The 24,499-nt window shown below is 44.0% G+C and overlaps 2 protein-coding genes across 2 annotated transcripts in view; one reads left to right on the top strand and one right to left on the bottom strand.

Moving 5' to 3' along the window:
• The window catches only part of EIF4ENIF1 (eukaryotic translation initiation factor 4E nuclear import factor 1), a 58,758-nt gene extending 39,208 nt beyond the window's left edge, over positions 1-19,550 (top strand). Inside the window, 12 exon segments of the mRNA XM_017868973.1 lie at positions 2,347-2,482; positions 3,004-3,183; positions 3,938-4,170; positions 7,941-8,012; positions 9,080-9,263; positions 10,391-10,470; positions 11,039-11,181; positions 13,908-13,992; positions 15,506-15,638; positions 16,806-17,150; positions 18,041-18,205; positions 18,788-19,550. Of these exon segments, the coding sequence (XP_017724462.1) occupies positions 2,347-2,482; positions 3,004-3,183; positions 3,938-4,170; positions 7,941-8,012; positions 9,080-9,263; positions 10,391-10,470; positions 11,039-11,181; positions 13,908-13,992; positions 15,506-15,638; positions 16,806-17,150; positions 18,041-18,205; positions 18,788-19,029 (1,998 nt within the window). The 3' untranslated portion in view covers positions 19,030-19,550.
• A 4,577-nt stretch (positions 19,551-24,127) lies between these two features.
• DRG1 (developmentally regulated GTP binding protein 1) overlaps positions 24,128-24,499 on the bottom strand; it is a 38,189-nt gene continuing 37,817 nt past the window's right edge. Inside the window, exon 9 of the mRNA XM_017868991.1 lies at positions 24,128-24,442. Coding sequence (XP_017724480.1) covers positions 24,343-24,442 — 100 coding nt within the window. The 3' untranslated portion in view covers positions 24,128-24,342. The remainder of the gene's footprint in view (positions 24,443-24,499) is intronic.

The raw sequence follows: 24,499 nt of genomic DNA on the forward strand, positions 1-24,499 counted from the left end.
TCGGCCTCCCAAAGTGCTGGGATTACAGGCTTGAGCCACCGCGCCCGGCCGCTATTTGTAAATTTCAAACTCTTTTCAACACGGAAACATTTTTAATTATGTTTTTTAGTTTTTTTAATGTTTTTTTTGTTTTTGAGACAAATTCTCACTCTGTCTCCCAGGCTGGAGTACAGTGGTGCCATCTTGGCTCACTGCAACCTCTGCCTCCCGGGTTCAAGTGATTCTCGTGCCCCAGCCTCCTGAGTAGCTGGGATTACATACAGTTGCCCACCACCACGCCCAGCTAATTTTTGTATTTTTAGTAGAGACGGAGTTTCACCAGGTTGGCCATGCTGGTCTTGAACTCCTGACCTCAGGTGATCCACCCACCTCAGCCTCCCAAAGTGCTGGGATTACAGGCGTGAGCCAGCGCACTTGGCTTTTTAAAGTTATTTTTAGAATTCCTGTTTATCACTAAGATACTTATATTTTGGATACACTCCCCAATTTTTCACAGTGATGTATCATGCTTATCTTATATTTTAATTAATACAAAATTAGTGTACTTAAAAGTCAGCATTATTTAAGGTATGAGCATCTACAGGTGGAATGTGATTGAAATTGTCTAGATAATTCCTCTGAAAATAGAAATTCTGGAAACAATAATTAGGGTCTTGGATTAAAATCCCTTCAAAAGAAGTATTTTGTGGCTTAGTTTGGGTATGAATTATGAAAACATTCTTCCAGAGAAGAACAAAGCATAAATCTCAGCTTCCCCTGCTTAACTTTGGAAACTGTGGGTTCCAGATTTCAAGTAAAACAGTCACTAACTCTGTCATCCATGTACCAGTTTTTGAAAAAGCATGTTTTCTGTTTATCAGTGGGATTGAAGTGAAAGTATATGATTTATTTTCAAGGATATGTCTGATTTTTGGATAGATGTTTGCTCTATCTTGTCTTTTCTAAATATTGATATGAATACTGCAAAAAATCAGTTTTGGATATTTGACTGAATTTATGGTATGATGTGAATTGAAAAATTTTTTAAATGCTTAAATCTAGTTTTTAAGACAGATTGGCACTATTTCGTAATTTTTACCAAAGCAATTTATTGTTCATAGTGTGTTATTTAATTGCCCTTATTAAATGAAAACTATGGGCCGGGCGCGGTGGCTCACGCCTGTAATCCCAGCACTTTGGGAGGCCGAGGTGCGCGGATCACAAGGTCAAGAGATCGAGACCATGGTGAAACCCCGTCTCTACTAAAAATACAAAAAATTAGCCAGGCGAGGTGGCGGGCGCCTGTAGTCCCAGCTACTCAGGAGGCTGAGACAGGAGAATGGCGTGAACCTGGGGGGCGGAGCTTGCAGTGAGACGAGATCGCGCCACTGCACTTCAGCCTGGGCGACAGAGCCAGACTCCGTCTCAAAAAAATAAAATAAAAATTTTAAAAAAAAAGAAAACTATGGAGGTTGGATTTGGAAACAGAAAACACCTGAAAACTCTCAATTGATGTCAAACAAATAGAGATCAGTTGTAATTTCATCTTCCACAGTCATACTTTTGCCAAACTTTGACTTGGAATTATGGTCTTTATGAGCTCTATTTTTTTAGCCTTTGGCTTCTGAAACTCACAGGATTGAATTTCATAATGTTCATTACAACCTTGAAACCACTAAGTTTGAAGCAATGGTTTTCTTTCATCAGTTCCCCATTCTTGATGTTTAGTTGAAGGTCACTCATCAGCTTGTCAGTGGAATGCTGTGGCATTGACACTGTTCTCTGAGAACATTTGGTAGTACATGGATTTACTCCTGAGGCAAAGAATAGAAAACGGAAGAACTTTTTGTAGCATAGAGGCTTTGCTTTATATTCTTAGAAAGTAGGCTGGGCACGGTGGCTCATGCCTGTAATCCCAGCACTTTGGGAGGCAGGAGTTCGAGACAAGCCTGGCCAACATGGTGAAACCCCGTCTCTACTAAAAATAAAATGAAAAATATCCAGGTGTCTGGTGGCATACGCCTGTAGTCTGAGCTACTCGAGAGCCTGAGGCATGAGAATCACTTGAACCTGGGAGGCAGAGGTTGTAGTGAGTCAAGATTGCACCCCTGCACTTCAGCCTGGGCAACAGAGCAAGACTGTCTTAAAACAATAGTAATAAAAAAGGAAAGTAGAGAGTTGGTTATACTCAGAAATTACCCAGGAAGGAGGAAGAAAAAGGTGTTCAAATTCCTAGGTTCTGATTATGTTTATCTTCAGGTCACCAGCATCAAAGGAAGTTTCAAAGTAAGTGACCCTTTCATAAGATTTAAACCTTCTTGTCCTTTTCATCTAGAAACTATTAGTTTTTACTGTCTTTTTCTTCAGATGATAGAAGATGTTTTGGGAGAAGGGTCAGTCTCTGCCAGTCGGTTCAGTAGGTGGTTCTCTAACCCGAGCAGATCAGGAAGCCGATCCAGCAGTCTTGGGTCAACACCACATGAAGAGCTAGAGAGACTTGCAGGTAAAATGGCTTCAGATTCTGCCCTTAAAGGTAAACCTGGGTTTTTCCCTGATACGGTTCATTCGTCTTCATTAGTCAGGAGTCGATTAGGGTCAAAGGGTCTCTGGACAGCTGAAAAGCCTTCAGTTTGTGTCCTTTTAATATTGTCGAAGGGGCTGGGTGCAGTGGCTCATGCCTGTAATCCCCGTACTTTGGGAGGCCAAGGCGGGCAGATCACGAGGTTAGGAGTTCGAGACCAGCCTGGCCAACACAGTGAAACCCCGTCTCTACTAAAAATACAAAAATTAGCCGGGTGTGGTGGCGGGCATCTGTAATCACAGCTACTCGGGAGGCTGAGGCAGAAGAATCGCTTGAAACCAGTAGGCGGAGGTTGCAGTGAGCCGAGATTACACCACTGCACTCCAGCCTGAATTAAAGCGAAACTCCATCTCAAAAAAAAAAAGAAAGAAAAAAAATACAGTTGAAGGCATGTTCCTTTACTGGAACAGATTAATTTTGAGTATGTTTATTTGCAATATCAGGTCTGGAGCAAGCCATCCTCTCTCCTGGACAGAACTCGGGGAATTACTTTGCTCCTATACCATTGGAAGACCATACTGAAAATAAGGTGGATATTTTAGAAATGCTACAGAAAGCCAAAGTGGATTTGAAACCTCTTCTTTCCAGCCTTTCTGCAAATAAAGAAAAACTTAAAGAAAGCTGTAAGTGTTTATAATTTTTTTAGATATCTGAAAAGTCTAGATGTTCAGTCTTTAGGCAGTTGGGTCTAACATACCTCTGTTTCCTAAAAGTCAAATATATATTGGGTTTTGTTTAATGTTCTTTTTTAAAAACTCATTTCATCAAAGAATACCACCTCTTTGAGAATCTCACAGTAGGTCATGAGCCCTCTGAGAACTTTTCCTATAAGTTCTTACCTAGGGTCTGGTTATAATAATCCACTGAATGTTGAAAACAAACTCCAGTGAATGTTTTATTCCTCCAGAGCATAACTTACCATTTCCTCCCAAATCTGCCCTAGTTTTCCATATTCTTGCTTAGGCTATAAATCCTCAACATAAAAATTTAGTGATATACTGACCACAGTGCAGGTAGCAATCTTGGCAATGTTGGGCTATCTGGGATTCTTGTCCCAGGTAACAAGTCTCCTAGAAGACTCATATCCTTCTGCAGGATGCACAGCAGGAGCTTGTCAAGTTTTAAAGCATAGCACCTCATGTTTGTGGTCCCCCAGTTTCTAGCATCTAAACATTTTAGGTTTAGTTTATGCCATCTCTTAGTACACAATTTGATTTTAAGTGTTACTAGTTTGTCTATTTTTGGTGTCAGTCTTTTCTGACAGTCTCATCTCAATTTTGAAATAAATTATTTTCATCTTATCTATATACTAGCCAAAGAGAATTCCTACCAGATATCTCTTTGCTTGATTTAACCTGGACATTCTCAACTTCTCAGCACATTCAGGGGTTGTGCTTTCCGTGGAGGAGGTAGAAGCAGGTCTGAAGGGCTTGAAGGTGGACCAGCAAGTGAAGAATTCAACTCCCTTCATGGCAGAACACCTAGAAGAGACCTTGAGTGCTGTAACCAACAATCGACAACTCAAGAAAGATGGAGACATGACTGCATTCAACAAGCTAGTGAGCACAATGAAGGCAAGTGGGACTTTGCCTTCTCAGCCCAAAGTCAGCGTAAGTATCTGGCACAAACCCACCCTTTTCTCTCTCTTTTTTTTTTTTTCTTTTCTCCTTTTCCCACCACAATAAATGGATTTTAAAAGGTATTCTGAGTAAGTTGGAAATTCTTTAGTAGTCATTTGGTCCTTGATGCTTTTGTGTGTTCCTTAATTATTGATACACTATTCATTACTGGAGAAAGCAGGCTTGTGGTTAATTTATATGTATTGTGGGTGACAGTATAAAGATTAAAAGATTCAGAATTATGTAATGCCTGTATAACTTTAAGTCACTGCTAAAATGAGGTAAAAAACTATCTTTTGGATGACCTCCAGAGAAAATTTTGTTATTCAGCTACTTAAGTTCATATACTTTACCATATTTGTATAGTAAAATCTTTATTCACATCTTCTAATTATTGCCAGATACCAGGGATTACCTGCTTTCTTGCAGCCATAGAAATCATTTGTAAAGTATCTAAGATGGGGCTGGGCACAGTGGCTCACGCCTGTAATCCTAGCACTTTGGGAGGCTGAGGCAGGCAGATCACCTGAGGTCAGGAGTTTGAGCTGGCCAACATGGTGAAACCCCATCTCTACTGAAAATAACAAAAATTAGCCAGGTGTCGGGGCAGGCGGCTGTAATCCCAGCTACTTGGGAGGCCAAGGCAGGAGAATTACTTGAACCTGGACAATAGAAGCTGCAGTGAGCCGGGGTTGTGCCACTGCACTTCAGGCTGGGCAACAGAGTGAGACTTTCAAAAAAAAAAAGTAAGATGGGTTTGTCAAGATAATTACATTCTGTTAATTTACTAATGGAAAAAGCTGTGACTCCAAATTGAAAACAAAACTTGTAGGCATGAAGTTAGGTTACAGGGTGACACAACTGCATATCACCTTGTAAATGCAAGTGTTTATAATATACTGCATAGCCTATGTGTTAATATCACTATCGCTTGATACAAACTAATGGGGAGGCAGGGTAGATATGAATAATAAAATCATAAACATGGACTTATTCTAGTTGCTAAGTTCTAGCAAATTTACCAAATTGAGTTTTCCCTCTTTTTTTTCCTGTTCCCTGCTTGCCTGGGAACTTACCAGTTAGCTAAGATGCAAATAGCAATAGCTGTTTGAATCATTATGTCTTATACCAAAAGAAAGCAACTGACTTTTAGCATTCCTTATCTGACCAATAGTGATAGAGATGTCAACATCCTCAGACAGAGGTGCCATTATTCCTCAGTGCCAGGACCGACCTTCTACCCTTGAAAGGAGGCACCTCAGATAGGTAGCCTGACTTCTTGGTATCTGACCACACCATACCAGTTGCAGGAGAATGTCCCTGTAAACTGCTTTAGAATTATTTTTATACAAAGAATTATTATATACAAATACTTTCAAATGAAGACCAGACTAAAAGATGGTAGACTATCCTATTTTCCTTTCTTGTTACCTTTGTGTCTTGGTAATTGGGTGCTGGCTGCAATGGTGTGGTTCATATCTTGTAATTAGCCTCTTTCTTTTGGTGTGAGCAACTAAAAATATGGAAGGGGGATTCAGCAGTTTACCTGATGTTTTTCCACATTTTATTGCAGATATGATTCTAGGACTTGATATTAACACAATTTACTCTTGAGTTGTAAGGGCAATTGGTTTGATGTTGGGGTTTTAGTACTCTGAAGTATATCTGGTTTTAGCTGAGCAAATGAGCCTCAAACACCTGCCAAAGGGATGGATGACATAGTCAAGTGGCTAGGCAAAAGCTAAGACAAACTCAGCTAACAGGAAAGAACACAACAAGGAAAGTAATGGAATAAGAATAGCAGGTGTTGGCCGGGCGCGATGGCTCAAGCCTGTAATCCCAGCACTTTGGGAGGCCGAGACGGGCGGATCATGAGATCAGGAGATCGAGACCATCCTGGCTAACATGGTGAAACCCCGTCTCTACTAAAAAATACAAAAAACTAGCCGGGCGAGGTGGCGGGCGCCTGTAGTCCCAGCTACTCAGGAGCCTGAGGCAGGAGAATGGTGTGAACCCGGGAGGCGGAGCTTGCAGTGAGCTGAGATCCAGCCACTGCACTCCAGCCCGGGCGACAGAGCGAGACTCCGTCTCAAAAAAAAAAAAAAAAAAAAAAAGCAGGTGTTATCTCAAAATATTGCTCTATTTGCATGTTGTTAAGTCATGGTTTACTTTTTGAATTCAGCATCTTTAATTACTACTGCTGTGTATGTTTTGTATACTATTTCTGATCTGCCTCCATCCATTTCGGTTGTCATATTGGTTCATCCAAAAGTAATACATGCTGGTTCAATCTAAATTATATTTTAAATTATAGATTCTATCCTCCAAGTATACTTCCATGTGGTATAAAGTTGTCTATTTGTTTTCATTAGATGGAAGTAATGACTCTTAAAGAGATTACTTATGAAATCATCTGCCTTTAGTCCCAATGCCAAAATCAACAATAAAATACTTGGGTATCCTTGGGCTATTTGTCATGCCTAGACACTGCTTTGGATTTTGACAGCTCCATCTAGAGAACGGGAAACTACACCAGAGAAAGCACTTCACGCAGAGCTAAATGGGCATAGGGATGTCCTGAAGTGCAGGAGGGAACTCCAGGCTGGATGCACAAAATGTAACCACTGGCCAGACCTGGTGGTGTACACCTATAGTTCCAGCTACTTGGGAGGCCAAGGTGGGAGGGCTTGAACCCAGGAGTTCAAGGCCAGCCTGAAGAACATAGACCTGTCTCAAAAAGAAAAAAAGGAACCACTACTGCTTTAAGAGTGGAGGATTTGAATTTTGCCCTGTGATACCCATTTTGGAACAGCTCGCTTAAAAAATAATAAAGTTGCCAGGCACAGTGGCTCACGCCTATAATCCAGAGGCAGAGGTTGCAGTGAGCCGAGATCGCCATTGCACTCTAGCCTGGGTAACAGAGCAAGACTCTGCCTCAAAAAAAATAAAATAAAATAATAAAGCTTAAATTTCCTGAAATATGAAACTCTGAAATTTAACAATTTTGGCCAAACCTGCATGTTGTTTACTATGATTTTAAAACCATATGTGTAGGCTGGGTGTGGTGGGTCGCATCTATAATCCCAGCACTTTGGGAGGCCAAGGCCAGAGGATTGCTTGAGCCCAGGAGTTCAAGACCAGCCTGGGCAACATGGCAAAACCCCCTCTCTACAAAAAATATAAAAATTAGGTGGGTGTGGTGGCATACGCCTGTAGACCCAGCTACTCAGGAGGCTGAGATGAGAGGATCGCTTGTGCCTGAGAGGTCAAGGCTGCAGCAAGCCATGATCGCACCACTGCACTCCAGACTGGGCAACAGAACAAGACCCTGTCTCAGAATTATATATGTGTGTGTGTGTGTGTGTGTGTGTGTGTGTGTGTGTGCGTGTGTGTGTCTCCAATAAATCTTGTTAAAGGTAATGGGTAGCAAGAGTTGTCTCAAGTTAAGTGTTCCCTGGTTTCACCATTTTCCCCCCTTCTTTTGGTCACAATGTTAGAAACAGGGAAATGGACTTAGGGTTAGCATAGTGAGGATCTCTGAGGGGACTTTGCATGTACATGCGAACGGTCTTTCCATCCCCAGATCTTTTTTGGGACCTGTGTGATGACAGTGGAACAAGTTGGTCTAAGTTTTCTATGACTTGAGCATCATTCTTCTATTAACTCCCTAGGAGTATTTTATGCTTTCATGTGGTCCCCAATCAATCTGTAAGTTAAGTGAGTTAAGAAAGTTAAAACCAGTTTTCTTTTGACTTTTTTAGCGAAACCTTGAAAGCCATTTGATGTCCCCTGCTGAGATTCCAGGCCAGCCTCTCCCTAAGAACATCCTGCAGGTACTTCACAATCTTATACTGAGGCCTTGGAGTCTTGAATAGTAGTCTTCTGAACCAGTTTTGTTTAGTGGTCCAGCTTTGGGCCTTAGAAAATGATCTATGTTGCCTGGCAATCAGAGATGTGATATTGTTGCCTGACATAGTTTGGTGTTGCTGTTAATCTTAATGGGCAGGGGATGGGGGGTGGCTAAAAAAGTTGACAAACTAAGCCTTGACTTCTAGTTTGCTTTGTAGTTTCTGTGGAACTTAAAAGTATCTAGCCATGGCCGGGCGCGGTGGCTCAAGCCTGTAATCCCAGCACTTTGGGAGGCCGAGACAGGCAGATCACGAGGTCAGGAGATCGAGACCATCCTGGCTAACACTGTGAAACCCCGTCTCTACTAAAAAATACAAAAAACTAGCCGGGCGAGGTGGCGGGTGCCTGTAGTCCCAGCTACTCGGGAGGCTGAGGCAGGAGAATGGCGGTAAACCCGGGAGGCGGAGCTTGCAGTGAGCTGAGATCCGGCCACTGCACTCCAGCCCGGGCGACAGAGCGAGACTCCGTCTCAAAAAAAAAAAAAAAAAAAAAAGTATCTAGCCAGGCACAGTGGCTCACACCTGTAATCTCAGCATTTTGGGAGACTAAGGTTGGCAGATCACCTGAGGTCAGGAGTTTGAGACCAGCCTGGCCAACATGGAGAAACCCTGACTTTACTAAAAATACAAAAATTAGCCTGGTATGGTGGCACATGGCTGTAATCCCAGCTCCTTGGGAGGCTGAGGCGTGAGAATCCCTTGGACCCAGTAGGCAGAGGTTGTGATGAGCCAAGATCACATCACTGCACTCCAGCCTGGGCAATACAGTGAGACTGTCTCAAAAAAAAAAAAAGGAACCTCTGTAGCACTAACACAGAGCAAATGTTGCTAGCTGAACATTCAGAGAAATGTGTTGCATGTACACATGCCAAGTCCTTCAATTGAGCATGAGGGAGATCCATCTTGTGGCTCTCAAAAGTTAATCCATAATTCACAGCCTCTGAGTAGAAGGAAGAACTAAGTTCACAGGAATTTGGCTTTTCTGCCTTTAGGAACTTCTGGGTCAACCAGTTCAGAGACCTGCTTCTTCTAATCTTCTGAGTGGCCTTATGGGGAGCTTGGAGCCTACAACATCTTTACTGGGCCAAAGAGCACCCTCTCCTCCCTTGTCACAGGTGTTTCAAACCCGAGCAGCCTCAGCTGACTACCTTCGCCCAAGAATACCATCACCAATTGGTAAATATACTTATTTGTCAAAAAGAAATATGAATTTATGGCCAGGCACGGTAGCTCATGCCTGTAATTCCAGCATTCTGGGAGGCCGAGGTGGTGGGCAGATCACCTGAGGTCAGAAGGTTGAGACCAGCCTGGCCAACATGGTGAAACCCCATTTCTACTAAAAATACAAAAACAGCCAGGCGTGGTGGTGCATGCCTGTAATCCCAGCTACGCAGGAGGCTGAGACAGGAGAATCGCTTGAATCCAAGAGGTGGAGATTGCAGTGAGCCAAGATCACGCCACTGCAATCCAGCCTAGGCGACAGAGGTAGACTCTGTTTCAAAAAAATAAATATTATACTTTTGGGGGATGGGGGAGCAAAGGTGGAAGATATCTTATTATCAGCTGTTCTTCTAGGTGAATATGTTCATGTTGTAGATTTTTTTTTTTTTAATTGAAATCTAACTGATCCAACTCTTTAGTCTTATTCCTTATTTTGGGAATTCAATCCAAAAAAAGTTAATTTGGCTTCTTAAGTTTTTATTTGATACAGTAGAAGTCAGTGTAGTGGTTCTCTGTGAAGCTATTGAGTTTTGATAGATAATCCGCTGTTAAGTCTTATGGCTAATTAGGAATGTGACTGAAAGAAAAGTTCTAGAAAGTGTCTTAGCAAAGTATTTACATGGAATGTCGTTCCTGCCATCGTAGGCTACTTTAGGCTGCTGGCCACTCTGGTTTCTGCCAAACAACCCTCGAGAGGCATTTTTTGAAATCTTCTGTCCACAGTCAAACAGATAGAATGAAGAGAATGTGTACTCTCACAGCAATGGTGTCTGCTTTAATACCAGATGGCTTAGTGATAACAGGACAAATTGCTGGCTAGAAAAGCTCTTCTCTCCGAGAGGTCTTGGCTTTAAAAGGAGCAAAGCTGACGGCTTAGTTGAGAAGCAATTTAGACAGTGCTCTGGTTGAGGTCCACATAGCCCACTGTCAGGGCACAGAGGGAGAGGGACATCTGTCAGCCCAAGATATCAGTGCTTTCCAAGAGATGGAGTTCAGCAAGAAATGGCATGCATTAATGAAAATGCCTCCCTGATGCACACATACCATCTTGGTACTCACTGAGACTGTAACTTTCCTGACAGGTTTCACACCAGGACCACAGCAGCTACTCGGAGATCCATTCCAAGGCATGCGCAAACCCATGAGCCCCATCACGGCCCAGGTCAGGCTGAGCTCTTTCTCAACTCAATCTCTTGCTTGCCCTTCACCCTATCGGTGCATGGGGAGTGGAGAGCTGAATTGTTGTGATTCTTAAAAATGGTTTTGAGGCCAGGCATGGCGGCTCATGCCTGTATTCCCAGCACTTTGGGAGGCAGAGGCAGGAGGATCACTTGAGCCCAAAAGTAAAAATGAGCCAGGTATAGTGGCATGCATCTGTAGTCCCAGCTACAAGGAGGCTGAGGCAGGAGAATCACTTGAGCCCAAGAGTTTTGAGACTGTAGTGAGCTACTGTACTCCAGCCTGGGTGGCAGAGTGAGACCCTGTCTCTAAAACCAATAAATGGTTTTGATCTATAGTTCAAGCTCAGTGAAGGTTAGACAATTTGCTGAATAATTCAAGTAATAAAATTGTTAATCTTGATCACTGCGATGGCAGCACAATTTAGTGAGGTTTGCAGTATCTAACTTTTCTCAGCTTCTGTTTAACTTACCTTTCTAAGAGTGTAGAGAGACCTTTGTAGAAAGTATGGTGTCCTCACTCTTCTCCTGACCCTCCCCTCTCCTTTTCAGCAGATGAGCCAGCTGGAGTTGCAACAGGCAGCTTTAGAAGGGCTGGCCTTGCCACATGACCTTGCTGTACAGGCAGCAAACTTCTACCAGCCTGGTTTTGGCAAACCACAGGTGGACAGAACCAGAGATGGATTCAGAAACAGGTAAATTACTAATCCTGCTCATGTGGAGATTTACAGATAAGTTTTCCTGAAACTAACAAATTACTTATCTGCAGTATAATTCTGTTGCACATACTGTGGTATGTTGTTCAGTATGTGGTAGAAATTCCATCCCAATCCAAATCAATAGAAGAAACAGATTAAATAGAGGAAATAAGATTAAATTCTGCAAGGCATAGGGTTTTCATTCTATTTGGTTTTATGTCCGTTCTTGATTTATAAATTACTTTTCTTCTTTGAGTTTGCTAATTAGCTATATGGAAGGGATGCTGCTCGCCTAATTTACCTCACAAGATTGTTATGAGTAAATATATTTTAAAATCTTAGGATGTTTCTACCAGTTAAACAATTCAGTTTTACAAATGCAACTAGCATAGCTCCTTATTCCTTTTCCCACAGATTCAATGTTCTTACCAAACTCCCTTGATGCAGGTTTAGCTGCATCGACAGTTTCTTGGCCAGAGCTGATGGGTTTGTTGATGAGAGTTGTTAACAAGTAGATTACGGAGTTCACTCTCCTCCTCTTTTTCAATACTTGCAACAAATGATAAAATGAAATTATAAGTTGGGGAGAAAATGGAAAGGGGTGGCAATGTTATTTTGTGTAAAATAAAACAGACAAAACTATATAAAACAAATGTGTAGCTTATTATAAGGCAAACTTCCTTGTTAACTACTCAGAGGGCCTCCATGTGCCCTGTACCAGTAATACCCGTTTTCCTCCTCAGAACTCTCCACTGTCCAGCGTTTAAAAGTAATCACTACCTTAATTAAAAATAAATAATTTATCACCAAAATACACATCCCTGAACACTATAGTTTAGTTCACCGTTAAAATACTTGGTACTTAATGTTTTGATGTGATTCTTAAAGTTACTACCACAGTGCCTCAGTGTTTTGCTTCACCTGTTAACCCTTTCAGAAGACACTGAGACCAGGAGATACCCTTACACAAGCACATCCTATTTATAGCACCCTTCAACCAAAACAGAGAGCTCCAGACTGGTCTGCTGAACCCCTCTCACATGCTTTCTCTCTATAGCATAATGCTGTTACCTAGTATTCATTGATGTGATTGTGACTTTCAGAGTACTTTTAACTTTTTTTTTTTTTTTTTTGGAGACAGTCTCTTGCTCTGTTGCCCAGGATGGAGTGCAGTGGTGCAGTCTTGGCTCACTGCAACCTCCTCCTCCTGGGTTCAAGCAGTTCTCCTGCCTCAGCCTCCTGAGTAACTAGGATTACAGGAGTGTGCCACCACGCCCGGCTATTTTTTTGTATTTTTAGTAGAGATAGGGATTCGCTATGTTGGCCAGACTTGAATTCCTGGCTTCAAGTGATTCACCTGCTTCAGTCCCCAAAGTGCTGGGATTACAGGCATAAGCCACCACACCTGGCCCAGAATTTTATAGGATCTTCACATCAACCCTGTGAGGTAGATGAGGGGAGGTGCGTAACTGCATTTTACAGATAAAGAAAACAGGTTTTTACAACATGGCTTACTCAAAACTAGCAAGCATATTTGAGTCAATGTCAGTCTAACCTTCATGTTTTGGATCAGCGTCATCCTCTTAGGTCCTCCCTGTGTACAGCTGTGTCCCTCCAACAAACATGCCTTTCCACTTACCTTGCTTTTTTTAATTGTATTCATCACTGTCTAGCATACTATTTATTTTTTGTCTCCCTGCCTGTAGTAACCCCACTCCATCCTGCAGCCCCAAGAATATAACCTCCATGAGGCCAGAGATTCTTTTTCTTTTATTCACTGCTATATTCCAAGAACCTGGAACAGTGTCTGTAGCAGGTGCTCAAATATGTTTACCAGAAGGAATGACAGGTCATGTGGAACCCCCAGTTTGGGGTTCATTTTTTAGTCACTCAGAATAGTACTGATCTGTCTGCCCATGTTGTCATATACACAGTCACAGCATGGCGGCAATGGGGTACTAACTAGAAAGAAGCCATGAATTTAGGTTTTCCATCTATCAGAGAACTTCAGGTCAGTGACTACACTTGGGTCTTGACCTTTGAGATCAATCTTATGTAGACCAAGAGTGGTCCTAAAATAACTGAAACTCTTGATTCTGTATTTGATTCGAATGAGTGTCACACAGAGCATCAGTTCTATACCAGGCACTGTGCTTATTATTGCTGCTCCCTGCCCAGTGAAGCACAGCCAGCCCAAGAATGAAGGCCCTCCCTAGTGCACCTCACTGGTGTAGTCTGCAGTAAACTATACACCAGCTCTGGATAACCCTACAATTCCAAGGCCCTCGCAAGTTCCTGTACCTGTTCCATCTACCTGAACTGTTGTTCTCTATCTTCAGCTTCTTGATGATCACACCCAATGGAATGCAGCTGCTTCCCCAGGAAGCATCCCTGCAGTGCCTTGTTATTCCTGCTAACCCCTCCATTTTCCCAGTGTACTTTGTTGGTGCCTACTATCTACATGCCTTGGTTTGCTCTAGGTGATTGTTTTCCCCACTAGACTGAGAGCTCTTACAAGACTGAGACCGTGTTTCATTTTGCTTTTGTCTTCCCTCAGAACTTAGCATGTACTTTTGCATATGTTAGGCCTAAATGCTTGGGAAATTGAACTGGATAAGGGAAAGGGGATGTTAAAATTCCTAGGCTGGTCTTGAGTATTATATGGTTTTAAGACTTGAAGTTAAGGAGATTGGGGTTCATGCTGATAATTGGTTTGTTCACAGGCAACAGCGAGTGACCAAGTCACCAGCACCAGTGCATCGAGGGAATTCCTCTTCCCCTGCCCCTGCTGCCTCTATCACAAGCATGGTCAGTGACCTTTAGTGACTGTGAAGGACTTGAAGGCTTCTCCCTGTTTGGTTGTGCATGTGTTGTACCACTGTGTGCCCTAAATGTCCTTGAGTTCCTTACACAGGAAAAACTGACCTTGTAGTCTTTCATACCTATTAAGTCTTTCCCCTTTAGGACACAGTCTAAGTCTTAGGATTTTAATGAAGCCCCTATATTGGGGAAAATATGTTCCAGCAGAGATGATCATGGGCCAGGGCACACGAGGTGATATAGTATGTTCAAAGAAATGAACCAGGTGTGGGGAGACAGAAGGACAATAGTGAGAGACAGGAGGTGAAGTGGACAGAGGTGACTGGGTCAGACAGTGGCGAGTCTATTGAAACTTGCAGAAGAGTTCACAAATTCGGATTCACCACTTCAGGTCTCAGTGATACAAACTAAGGCTGGAACAGAAGGGTTTGCTTATATGCAGTGACAAGTCTAGTTTTATAACTATCATTAAAAAATGTTTAATGCCAGCTGGGCGTGGTGGCTCACACCCGTAATCCCAGGACTTTCAGAGGCCGAGACAGGTAGATTGTTTGAGTTCAGGAATTCAAGACCAGACTGGGCAACCTAGTGAGACCGTGTCCTGTACCCCTAATACAAAAAATTAGTCGGGCATGGTGGTGCACATCTGTAGTCCCAGCTATACTCGGGAGGCCGAGATGGGAGGATCACTTGAGTCCAGGAGGCAGGGGTTGCAGTGAGCCAAGATCGTGCCACTGCCTTCCCTAGTGAGTCCCCATCTCAAAAAAAAAAAAAAAGTTTCATTCCCCACAGATCTTTATCATCCAATCAAAGCTGATAGAGAAGGAAAAAAAAACCTTTGCTGTGTGCTTCAGAACCCCACATGGGTCTTTGCACCAGTGACCTTGAAGGCAGCAGAGTTTGGAAGGAACTTTTCTGTTTGTAAGTCATGCCCTGTCTCCTGCCATCAAAGATATGGGGTTGTTTGGTGAGAAAAGGCAAATGCAAAATAAAATCACCAAAGTAGAACTAGTGAAGAGATAAGAAATGACTCCAAATGATTAATCCTGATGGCTGAGGAGACTATTGAGATAAATTTGACTTCTCTGGTAGCCAAGTTAAGAAGGGAAGTATTAGGAGTATGGAGCAATTTTGGTGAATCCTGATGGCTGAGGAGACTATTGAGATAGTCTAGTAGCCAAGTGAAGAAGGGAAATATTGTTATATTTCTGGCCATGTTCTTTCTTGCCAGCCTAATCCCAGGTTGGGAAATGGGTAATGCAGAGGCTGCATAGGCATGTCCCCATTATCACAGAGTTGTAAGCAAGCGATAATGTACTTGGGACATTGCCTGTTTGCCCCATTCTGTTTTTCCTCCAGCAGCTACAGAACAGAATACTAGAGTTGGCCTATGCTACCAATGTGGGGACTCTTTGTTGAGTAGCTTGGCCAGTTAATCCTGGCTTAGTATTAGAGAAAGGCACTTAAAGAATGTGCTAATGCCAATTGTTTTTCTCTACAGCTTTCTCCTTCCTTTACCCCTACCTCAGTGATTCGTAAGATGTACGAGAGCAAAGAGAAAAGCAAGGAGGAGCCAACATCTGGAAAAGCAGCTCTTGGTGACAGTAAAGAGGATACTCAGAAGGCCAGTGAAGGTACCGCAGAGCTGTTAAGGGCACTGCTCAAGAAAGTATATAATGGAGAGAACATGGGCCTGAGTGCTGTGCTGTCCAGCCTGATATTCTATACAAAGCCCTGGGCAAGACCACTAGCTTCTCTGGACTATGATTCTGTGTCAGTGAGAAGGTTCTGTGTGACAGTGAGAAGAATTGCGCCAGCTCACAGTTGCTCAGTTGCTTGAAATTCTGACCAATCTAAGAGTGCTACTACCAGACGGGTAGAATGAGTGTTAGTTTAGAATCCTTAGTTAGGCTTCAAAGTTGAATAATTAGTATACTTATTTGACAAATTAGTATAATTCAGCTAGTTTTACTTCTGAAAGATTATATCCAGCCTGTGGAGACTTAAGTGTCCAACATAGGAAATACGTGAGAGGCTTTTTTTTTTTTTTTTTTTTTTTTTGAGGCGGAGTCTCGCTCTGTCGCCCAGGCTGGAATGCAGTGGCCGGATCTCGGCTCACTGCAAGCTCCGCCTCCCGGGTTCACGCCATTCTCCTGCCTCAGCCTCCCGAGTAGCTGGGACTACAGGTGCCCGCCACCTCGCCCGGCTAGTTTTTTGTATTTTTAGTAGAGACGGGGTTTCACCATGTTAGCCAGGATGGTCTCGATCTCCTGACCTCGTGATCCGCCCGTCTCGGCCTCCCAAAGTGCTGGGATTACAGGCTTGAGCCACCGCGCCCGGCCTATGTGAGAGGCTTTTAGGAGTTGGACAGTAGGGATTGTGTGAAGGACATGGTAACGTGCGGATTCTAAATTAGGGTTTACACAGGTGTTACAGTATAGATCTGAGAGATTTTTGCCTGTGTTTGAGAAGGCTTGGGGTGGGTGGTGGGGAGGAAATCTTGTTGGTACTATTAAGACAGTTTGGTTCTTTGGCCAGACTCTAATTGCCATTTAGATTTTCTGTTGTGATGGATTTGCATAACTAGGCCATAGCCGTTTGTGCAGAGAAGGGTGCCCAACAATTCATCTTCTGGTCCTGTTTATTAAGCAAATGATGGTTCCTACCGTGTAGTCCTCTAAACTTGTTAAGGGTATCAGATAAGAATTGTGACCTTAAGAAATGAGATTTATTAGACCAGTGGGAGACTACAAGTGTTTGGGAGAAGTTTACCAAAATATTTTTTGTTTGGATCCTCACAGAGAACCTCCTGTCCTCCAACTCTGTCCCCAGTGCCGATCGAGACTCTTCTCCCACTACAAATCCAAAACTGTCAGCGTTACAGAGGTCTTCGTGTTCCACCCCACTGTCCCAGACCAGCCGTTACACCAAAGAACAAGATTATCGACCTAAAGCAACTGGGAGAAAAACACCCACCTTGGCATCCCCAGTTCCTACAACACCTTTTCTCCGCCCTGTCCACCAAGTTCCCCTTGTCCCCCATGTCCCTATGGTTAGGCCTGCTCACCAGCTTCACCCAGGGTTGGTACAGAGGATGCTGGCCCAGGGAGTACATCCACAGCATCTTCCAAGTTTGCTCCAAACTGGTGAGTTTCCAGCCTGACTTGGGTGTCATTTTGTGGGCCTAGAGGACAATTGTTGGCACTGATGAAGTGCTATAATGTGGGAGATTTCCATCACTTAGAAAGATGTTACTAGAGGCTCCCATCTAACTAGCAGGCAGTGGGTCCAATCCAATCTCCTAGTCCTTTAAAACATTAGGAACCTAGCTTAAGGACTTTCTTTTTTTTTTTGTAGAGACAGAAGTCTCACTCTTGTCTCCCCGGCTGGAGTGCAGTGGTGCGATCTCAGCTCACTGCAACCTCTACCTCCCAGGTTCAAGCAATTCTCCTGTCTCAGCCTCCCAAGTAACTGGGGCTACAGGTGCACGCTGCCAAGCCCGTATAATTTATTTTGTATTTTAGTAGAGACAGAGTTTCACCGTGTTATCCAGTCTGGTCTCAAACTCAGAATCCTAAGCTCAGGCAATCTATCCACCTCAGCCTCCCAAAGTGTCAGGATTACAGGCATGAGCCAGAGGATTTTTTTTTTTTTTGAGTCAGAGTCTCGGTCTGTCGCCCAGGCTGGAGTGCAGTGGCGCAATCTCTGCTCACTGCAACCTCCGCCTCCCAAGTTCAAGGTCCCTGCCTCAGCCTTCCAAATAGCTGGAATTACTGGCACCTGCCACTATACCTGGCTAATTTTTGTATTTTTAGTAGAGACGGGGTTTCACCATGTTGGCCATACTGGTCTTGAACTCCTGACCTCATGATCTGCCTGCTTTGGCCTCCCAAAGTGCTGGGATTACAGGCATGAGCCATTGCGCCTAGGCCTTCATTCTTAACAAAATTCCAGATCAGCAAAACTGTACAGTGAAGCTGGAAAACTTCCAGGTAGCATTAAGACTACTCAGCTGCTTGCTTTTTCTGCTCAACAGGTGTGCTTCCTCCTGGGATGGACTTGACTCATTTACAGGGAATATCTGGCCCTATCCTGGGTCAGCCCTTTTACCCTTTACCTGCTGCTAGTCACCCTCTCTTAAACCCTCGTCCTGGAACACCTCTGCATCTGGCAATGGTGCAACAGCAGCTACAGCGCTCAGGTAGGTTCAGGAATTTGACAGGTGAGTTTGGGATGGACTTACGGAGTCTTAAAGCTTTTAGGACTAGTTTTCAGTGGACATGAATTAACATTCATTCTTTAACTTGTTCTAAGTTTGGGACAAGAGTGTAACCAGAGAATAAGATGAAGTAAATTGACCTCTATGCAATTTGGGATTATTGTTCCTGCAAAGTCAGTGGGAAAAGTCAGGTGTGCTCTGGCTTTATCCTTTGCCTGTTAGGAGAGAGGGCTGATAATCCAGCAGAGGTTCAGCATCCGGCCTGCTCAGGGTATATGCCCCCTCACCAGTTAATGTTGCTGCTTCTGTGATGTGGTTACTTGCCATGAGAAGTAGAGGTCACGTCATCCAGGGTGGGTTTTCAATACTGGTAGCTTCTGAATAGCTCAGCTTTCCATGGTACTGTTTTCTGGCATTGTTGGTATTTTGCAAAGGAGTTTCTAAAGAAGCCCTAGAAAAAATCCTCTAGTAAAGACTTTTCTTTGGATAGGGTTTAATGAAGCAGGGTCCAATAAACTTCTTTCCTTCTCATGCTGTGAATGATAACCCTTCTTATCTCCACAGTTCTGCATCCTCCAGGCTCTGGTTCCCAGGCAGCAGCTGTTAGCGTTCAGACAACTCCTCAGAACATGCCCAGCCGGTCGGGCCTGCCCCACATGCACTCCCAGCTGGAGCATCGCCCCAGCCAGAGGAGCAGCTCCCCTGTGGGCCTCGCCAAATGGTTTGGCTCAGATGTGCTACAGCAACCCCTGCCTTCGATGCCTGCCAAAGTTATCAGTGTAGATGAATTGGAATACCGACAGTGAGCAGGGCAGGCAGACTCAACTAAGCCTGGACCTGTGGTGGCACCCTGGGCAGGACCCTGCTTCCTCATCTCGGGTTGGTTTATGGGCTTTTACTTTGGAGCACTCTGTGTGAAGCTATTTGGTGGAACCCATGCACCTGGTGTGGTCCGCATTATGATGGAAGGATCTTAACCAGGCGAGTGGAGTGTACATTGTCTGAATACAGGATGCACAATGTTGTCAGTCCTGGAAATGGTCTTTCTTTTTTGTAAGATATGTGAATGAAGTGTTGGTGTCCTCACCAAGAGGTGGCACCTAAGGGTTCTGAGGAAATAAATGTATAGACCCTTATGTACAGACCTGTGTATAAACAACTTTTGTATATACATATAGGATAGCTTTTTTGAACTTATACAGCTGTACATAAAAGTAGCTGATATTAGTTAGGCCTGTGTCAACCGTTTGGATTTTTTTCACTTGTACATTTGGGATTTTCTTTTGGTTGATTAAAATTGCATATGCTAAGTGTGGGAATGAAGTAATGGCATTGTTGTGTTTATTTCCTCTCTGAAACCCTTCCTAATTTTGTTTGTTTGGAGACAGGGTCTCACTCTGTGTGGCTCAGGCTGGAGTACAGTGGTGCAATCGTGGTTCACTGCAGCTTTAACCTCCTGAGCTCAAGCAATTCTGTCACTTCAGCCTCCCAAGTAGATGGAACTACAGGCACGCACCACTGTTTTCTTATTTTTTGTAGAGGCAGGGTCTTACCATGTAGCCCACGCTAGCCTTCCTAATTTCTTTTTTTTTTTTTTTTTTTGAGACGGAGTCTCGCGCTGTCGCCCAGGCTGGAGTGCAGTGGCCGGATCTCAGCTCACTGCAAGCTCCGCCTCTCGGGTTTACACCATTCTCCTGCCTCAGCCTCCCAAGTAGCTGGGACTACAGGCGCCCGCCAACTCGCCCGGCTAGTTTTTTGTATTTTTTAGTAGAGACGGGGTTTCGCCGTGTTAGCTAGGTTGGTCTCGATCTCCTGACCTCGCGATCCACCCGTCTCGGCCTCCCAAAGTGCTGGGATTACAGGCTTGAGCCACCGCGCCCGGCCTAGCCTTCCTAATTTCTAACCAGCCAAGCTATGCTCAGTATGTTCCTTTAGGAAAGTGATCTGAAAAAGTTTAAATTTTTCTTTAAAACCCATGTAAACTGGGCACTGGCTCACACCTGTAATCCCAGCACTCTGGGAGGCAGAGGCGGGTGGATCACGAGGTCAAGAGATCAAGACCATCCTGGCCAACATGGTGAAACCCCATCTCTACTGAAAATACAAAATTAGCTGGGCATGGTGGTGCGCACCTGTAGTCCCAGCTACCCAGAAGCCTGAGACAGAAGAATGGCCTGAACCTGGGAGGCAGAGGTTGCAGTAAGCTGAGATCACACCACTGCAGTCCAGCTTGGTGACACAGTGAGACTCCATCTAAAAAAAAAAAAAGTTAATTGGACTCTCTTGATTTAGGATAAATCAGCTATGGCCTTTTTCCTTGAGCTTTAAAGACCCCAACAGGTCAGTTTACACTGGACTGACCCTATAGATGGCGTAGCCTTGTGGCTAATACCAGGATATCTATAGTGTAATTTCCAAGATTAAACTGACCTAGTGAAAACAATTTGTTTATTAAGGAATCATCTATTACATATGGTAGTTTCTCAAACAAATCATGTTTACTGGGGCATCCTGTTTCTTTAAGCTCAGAGTTCTGATTCAACCCACTGAAGTCTAAGAATTTCCCTTAAGACTCATGCATTAATTGACTCCTTGTGTTCTGTATCACGTTCCTCACAATTGTTTTATTATTCACCTTAACTATTAGTACATACACAGCACTGACGGATAAAGATTCTACAGAATACAGTGCGGTCGTGAGTCCCCTTTCCTAACGAAGTTTTTCAGTCCTGCTATGAGGTTATACTTATTTCCCATGCTACTCAAGTTAATTTACCCGAGTTCTAGATACTTGTCCATTTAGGACCATTTTAGGACTCCATGCTAAAGGGTCAGATAATGAGGTGAAGGTCAAGGTGGTTGGATTTTTGACTACAAGGGTAGTAGAGTCTTGAGCAGCCTGAGTCTTGAGTGTTAGGGAATAATGACTATAAGCCTGGAACTGCCCACCCTGCCCTGTACTTGCAGGAATACAAGAATGCAGGTCACCTTTCAACAAAACCTGGCTTTGTGGATTATGCATGAAGTCAGTTTCTTCCTGGTACTTTCCTTTCAACCTCATTAGTAATCCCCTTCCCCCATGCTATTTACTTCATGTAATTCCTCAGCTTCAGAAATAGACCCTATGTTTGGAATTTTTGGCAAATGCTTTCTGGTTTCCACAGGTGGAAGCTGGAAAGCAGTCCCAAGTGTCAATGGCAGAACACAGATGCCTGAATCCAGTTCCACCTTTCCTGTGTATCCTCTTCCACTTATCTTACTTCCCCTTCATGTTGAACCAACGTTAATAGGTGCAAGGTAAGGAGGACTGGTTTGAAGCTGCTAGTAAAGCCTTCCTTTTCAGGCTAGAAGCTAGTAGGACAGAAACAGGTACCATGCAAAGAGCAAAGCCATTAGCTGGTGATTGGCAAAATGGAGCCAGAAGGAAATAAGGGAGTGTTGCTAAGAGTATCAGCAGAAACTAGACATACAGGTTTTAGCAAAAGTGTTTTGGCAAACGGACTAGAGGAAGCAGGGGTGAGGGATGAAGGCAAAAGACACATGAATGCAGTCTTCAAGGAGCTAAGACCTTGATGTAGGATGAGGGCAGAGAGAAAGGGATGTCTTTGGAGAAACTTTTGATGTCTTGCAGGCATGAGATGAGTTCAGAAGCAATCAGTGCTGGAAAGATACGCAAAATAAAAGTTAAGAAAAGCTAAGGATATAGAAGGCATCCTGAAAGTAAAACAGCTGAGGGCCACAAAGCATATAATGGAAAATCTGTTAAGCTGGGGAGGTCAGGTAGGAGAGGAAAGAATAGTCCTTCCCAAGGGAGGTCAGTGGTGAAAGGAAGTATGAATGAAGTGAACAGAGAATGCAGCTAGGCCTTCCCCTAGGAGATAGCTACTGAGTGTCTTATAAGCCAGACTATTGAGAGGAAAGGGAAGTGTGAGGTCCATTGGCCTTTTGTTGTGAACTATGAGCATAAACACAAACCAAGAATGACAAGAACTTACAGGGCTAAATTCTGGTTCTTCAATAATTCTATTCCCTTTACCAACAATTGATTCAAAAATAGACATGTGACCAGGCGCAGTGGCTCACACCTGTAATCTCAGCACTTTGGGAGGCCGAGGTGGGCGGATCATGAGGTCAGGAGATGGAAACCCTCCTGGCTAACACGGTGAAACCCCATCTCTACTAAAAATACAAAAAAATTAGCCAGGGGTGGTGGCGGGCACCTATACTCCTGGCTACCTGGAAGGCTGAGGCAGGAGAATGGTGTGAACCCGGGAGGCAGAGCTAGCAGTGAGCTCATGCTACTGCACTCTGGCCTCGGTGACAGAGTGAGACTCCATCTCAAAAAAAAAAAAAAAAAGAAAATCCAGATGAGAGACCATGGTGGACTGGACATAAAGACCAATGGTCACCCAGGCTGGAGTACAGTGGCCCATCTTAGCTCACTGCAGCCTGGACCCTCCAGGCTCAAGCAATCCTCCCACCTCAGCCTCCCAAACAGCTGGGACTACAGGCACGCACCACCATGCCCAGCTAATTTTTTAAATTTTTTGTACAGATTTTGTAGGCCTTGCTATGTTGTCCAGGCTGGTCTCACTCCTGAGGTCAGGTGATCTTCCTGCCTTGGCCTCCCAAGGTGTGAGCTACTGGGCCCAGTCCCCTCTGCCCATATTGTTACCCACCACACAAAGATTTTTATCAATCAATTTCACATAATCAGAGCAATCCCCTTAAATTCCTATATTCCTAGCCCCCCCAAACATCTGATTATGTCCTTAGTATCCTCTCAAGTAGTCCTGACACCAACCCTCCTCCTAAACCTCCCACCTCCATCCATACATACACATATGTGAACACACAAACCTGCTTTGATCACACCAGTTGCCTCGCTTGCAACGTTCTGCCTTCACACCTTTGCCCAAGTTACTGGCTGAGGCCAGGACTTCCATGGGGGTTCAAGCAGAAAGGCTGGGTTATGGAAAAGAAGGCATTTAGTTGGCCAGGCGCAATGGCTCATGCCTGTAATCCCAGCACTCTGGGAGGCCGAGGCGGGCGGATCACGTGAGGTCGGGAATTCAAGACCAGCCTCACCAACGTGGAGAAACCCCATCTCTACTAAAAAATACAAAATTAGCAGGGCATGGTGGTACATGCCTGTAATCCCAGCTACTTGGGAGGCTGACACAGGAGAATCACTTGAACCCGGGAGGCGGAGGATGCGGTGAGCCGAGATCACGCCATTGCACTCCAGCCTGGGCAACAAGAGCGAAACTATCTCAAGAAAAAAGCATTTAGTGGCCCAGCTGGCAGCATTTCAGCTCAACATTCAGCCCAACACTGATGATGTACAGCTGTGCTCTGCATAGGGCAGACAGCCCAGTAAAAGGCTGGGTGCAACAAAAGCCAAGAGTCATTGAGTACTTATATGTCAAATACTGTGCTAAGCAATTTATAAGTACCTATCCCTCCACTACTGACAATCATGACGGCAGAAAGTAAGTGCTATTACATGTTACATGAGGAAACTGAGGCTCATAAAGGCTGGGTAATTTGTTCAGGGCTCCACAGCTAACTAGAGGTGGACCTGCAATTTCAAACCCTGATCTGCCTGGTCTAAGTACTTAATTACATGATATCCCAAAACAGGTTGGCCTTGCAGGGAATTTACATAAAGTCCTTCCTCTCTCCAGTATCATGTGGGAAAGACCACTTGAAAGGACTGAAAGCCACATCTAGTTTGGAAGGGGTTCCCATAAGTAAACATCAAAGAAGATGCTGCATGTCATATTTTTAACCATTTCACACTCAAGATCAAGTTTCCAAGGATCCCTTCTGTAGCTACTTCACCGTATATACCCTTCCTCATTCAGCCCATCCCAAAACAAATTCTGACAATGACACATGAGCTGTATGTAGCTGACCAGCCTACCAGGTCTTTTATGCAGTTCGACATACAAGGTGACACCAAGGTAAGACAAATGAAGTTCCAGTTTGGGTGCCTCCATCTCCCTCCCCTGGATCCTGATCCAGTAACTGCCAAAACCAGAAAGAACTGGGGTAGGGTGCTTGATCATGGGGAAGGCTGTTGTGGTTCGCCCGGCAGATGGAAAAGGGGAAAAGTGTCACTTCTTCACAATTTGAATGACATCCTCGTCCTCCAACGTATGGTCTTTACCCACTTTCTGAGGATTGTGTTTCACAGAGAGACCCCAGACCAGAGCACTGTATGGAAGGGAAAAAGAACAGTCAGTGTAAATAATTTTTTTTTTTTTTTTTTTT

Source organism: Rhinopithecus bieti, unplaced genomic scaffold (assembly GCF_001698545.2).
Source record: "Rhinopithecus bieti isolate Rb0 unplaced genomic scaffold, ASM169854v2 scaffold_4666, whole genome shotgun sequence".
In the NCBI taxonomy this organism is placed as follows: Eukaryota; Metazoa; Chordata; class Mammalia; order Primates; family Cercopithecidae; genus Rhinopithecus; species Rhinopithecus bieti.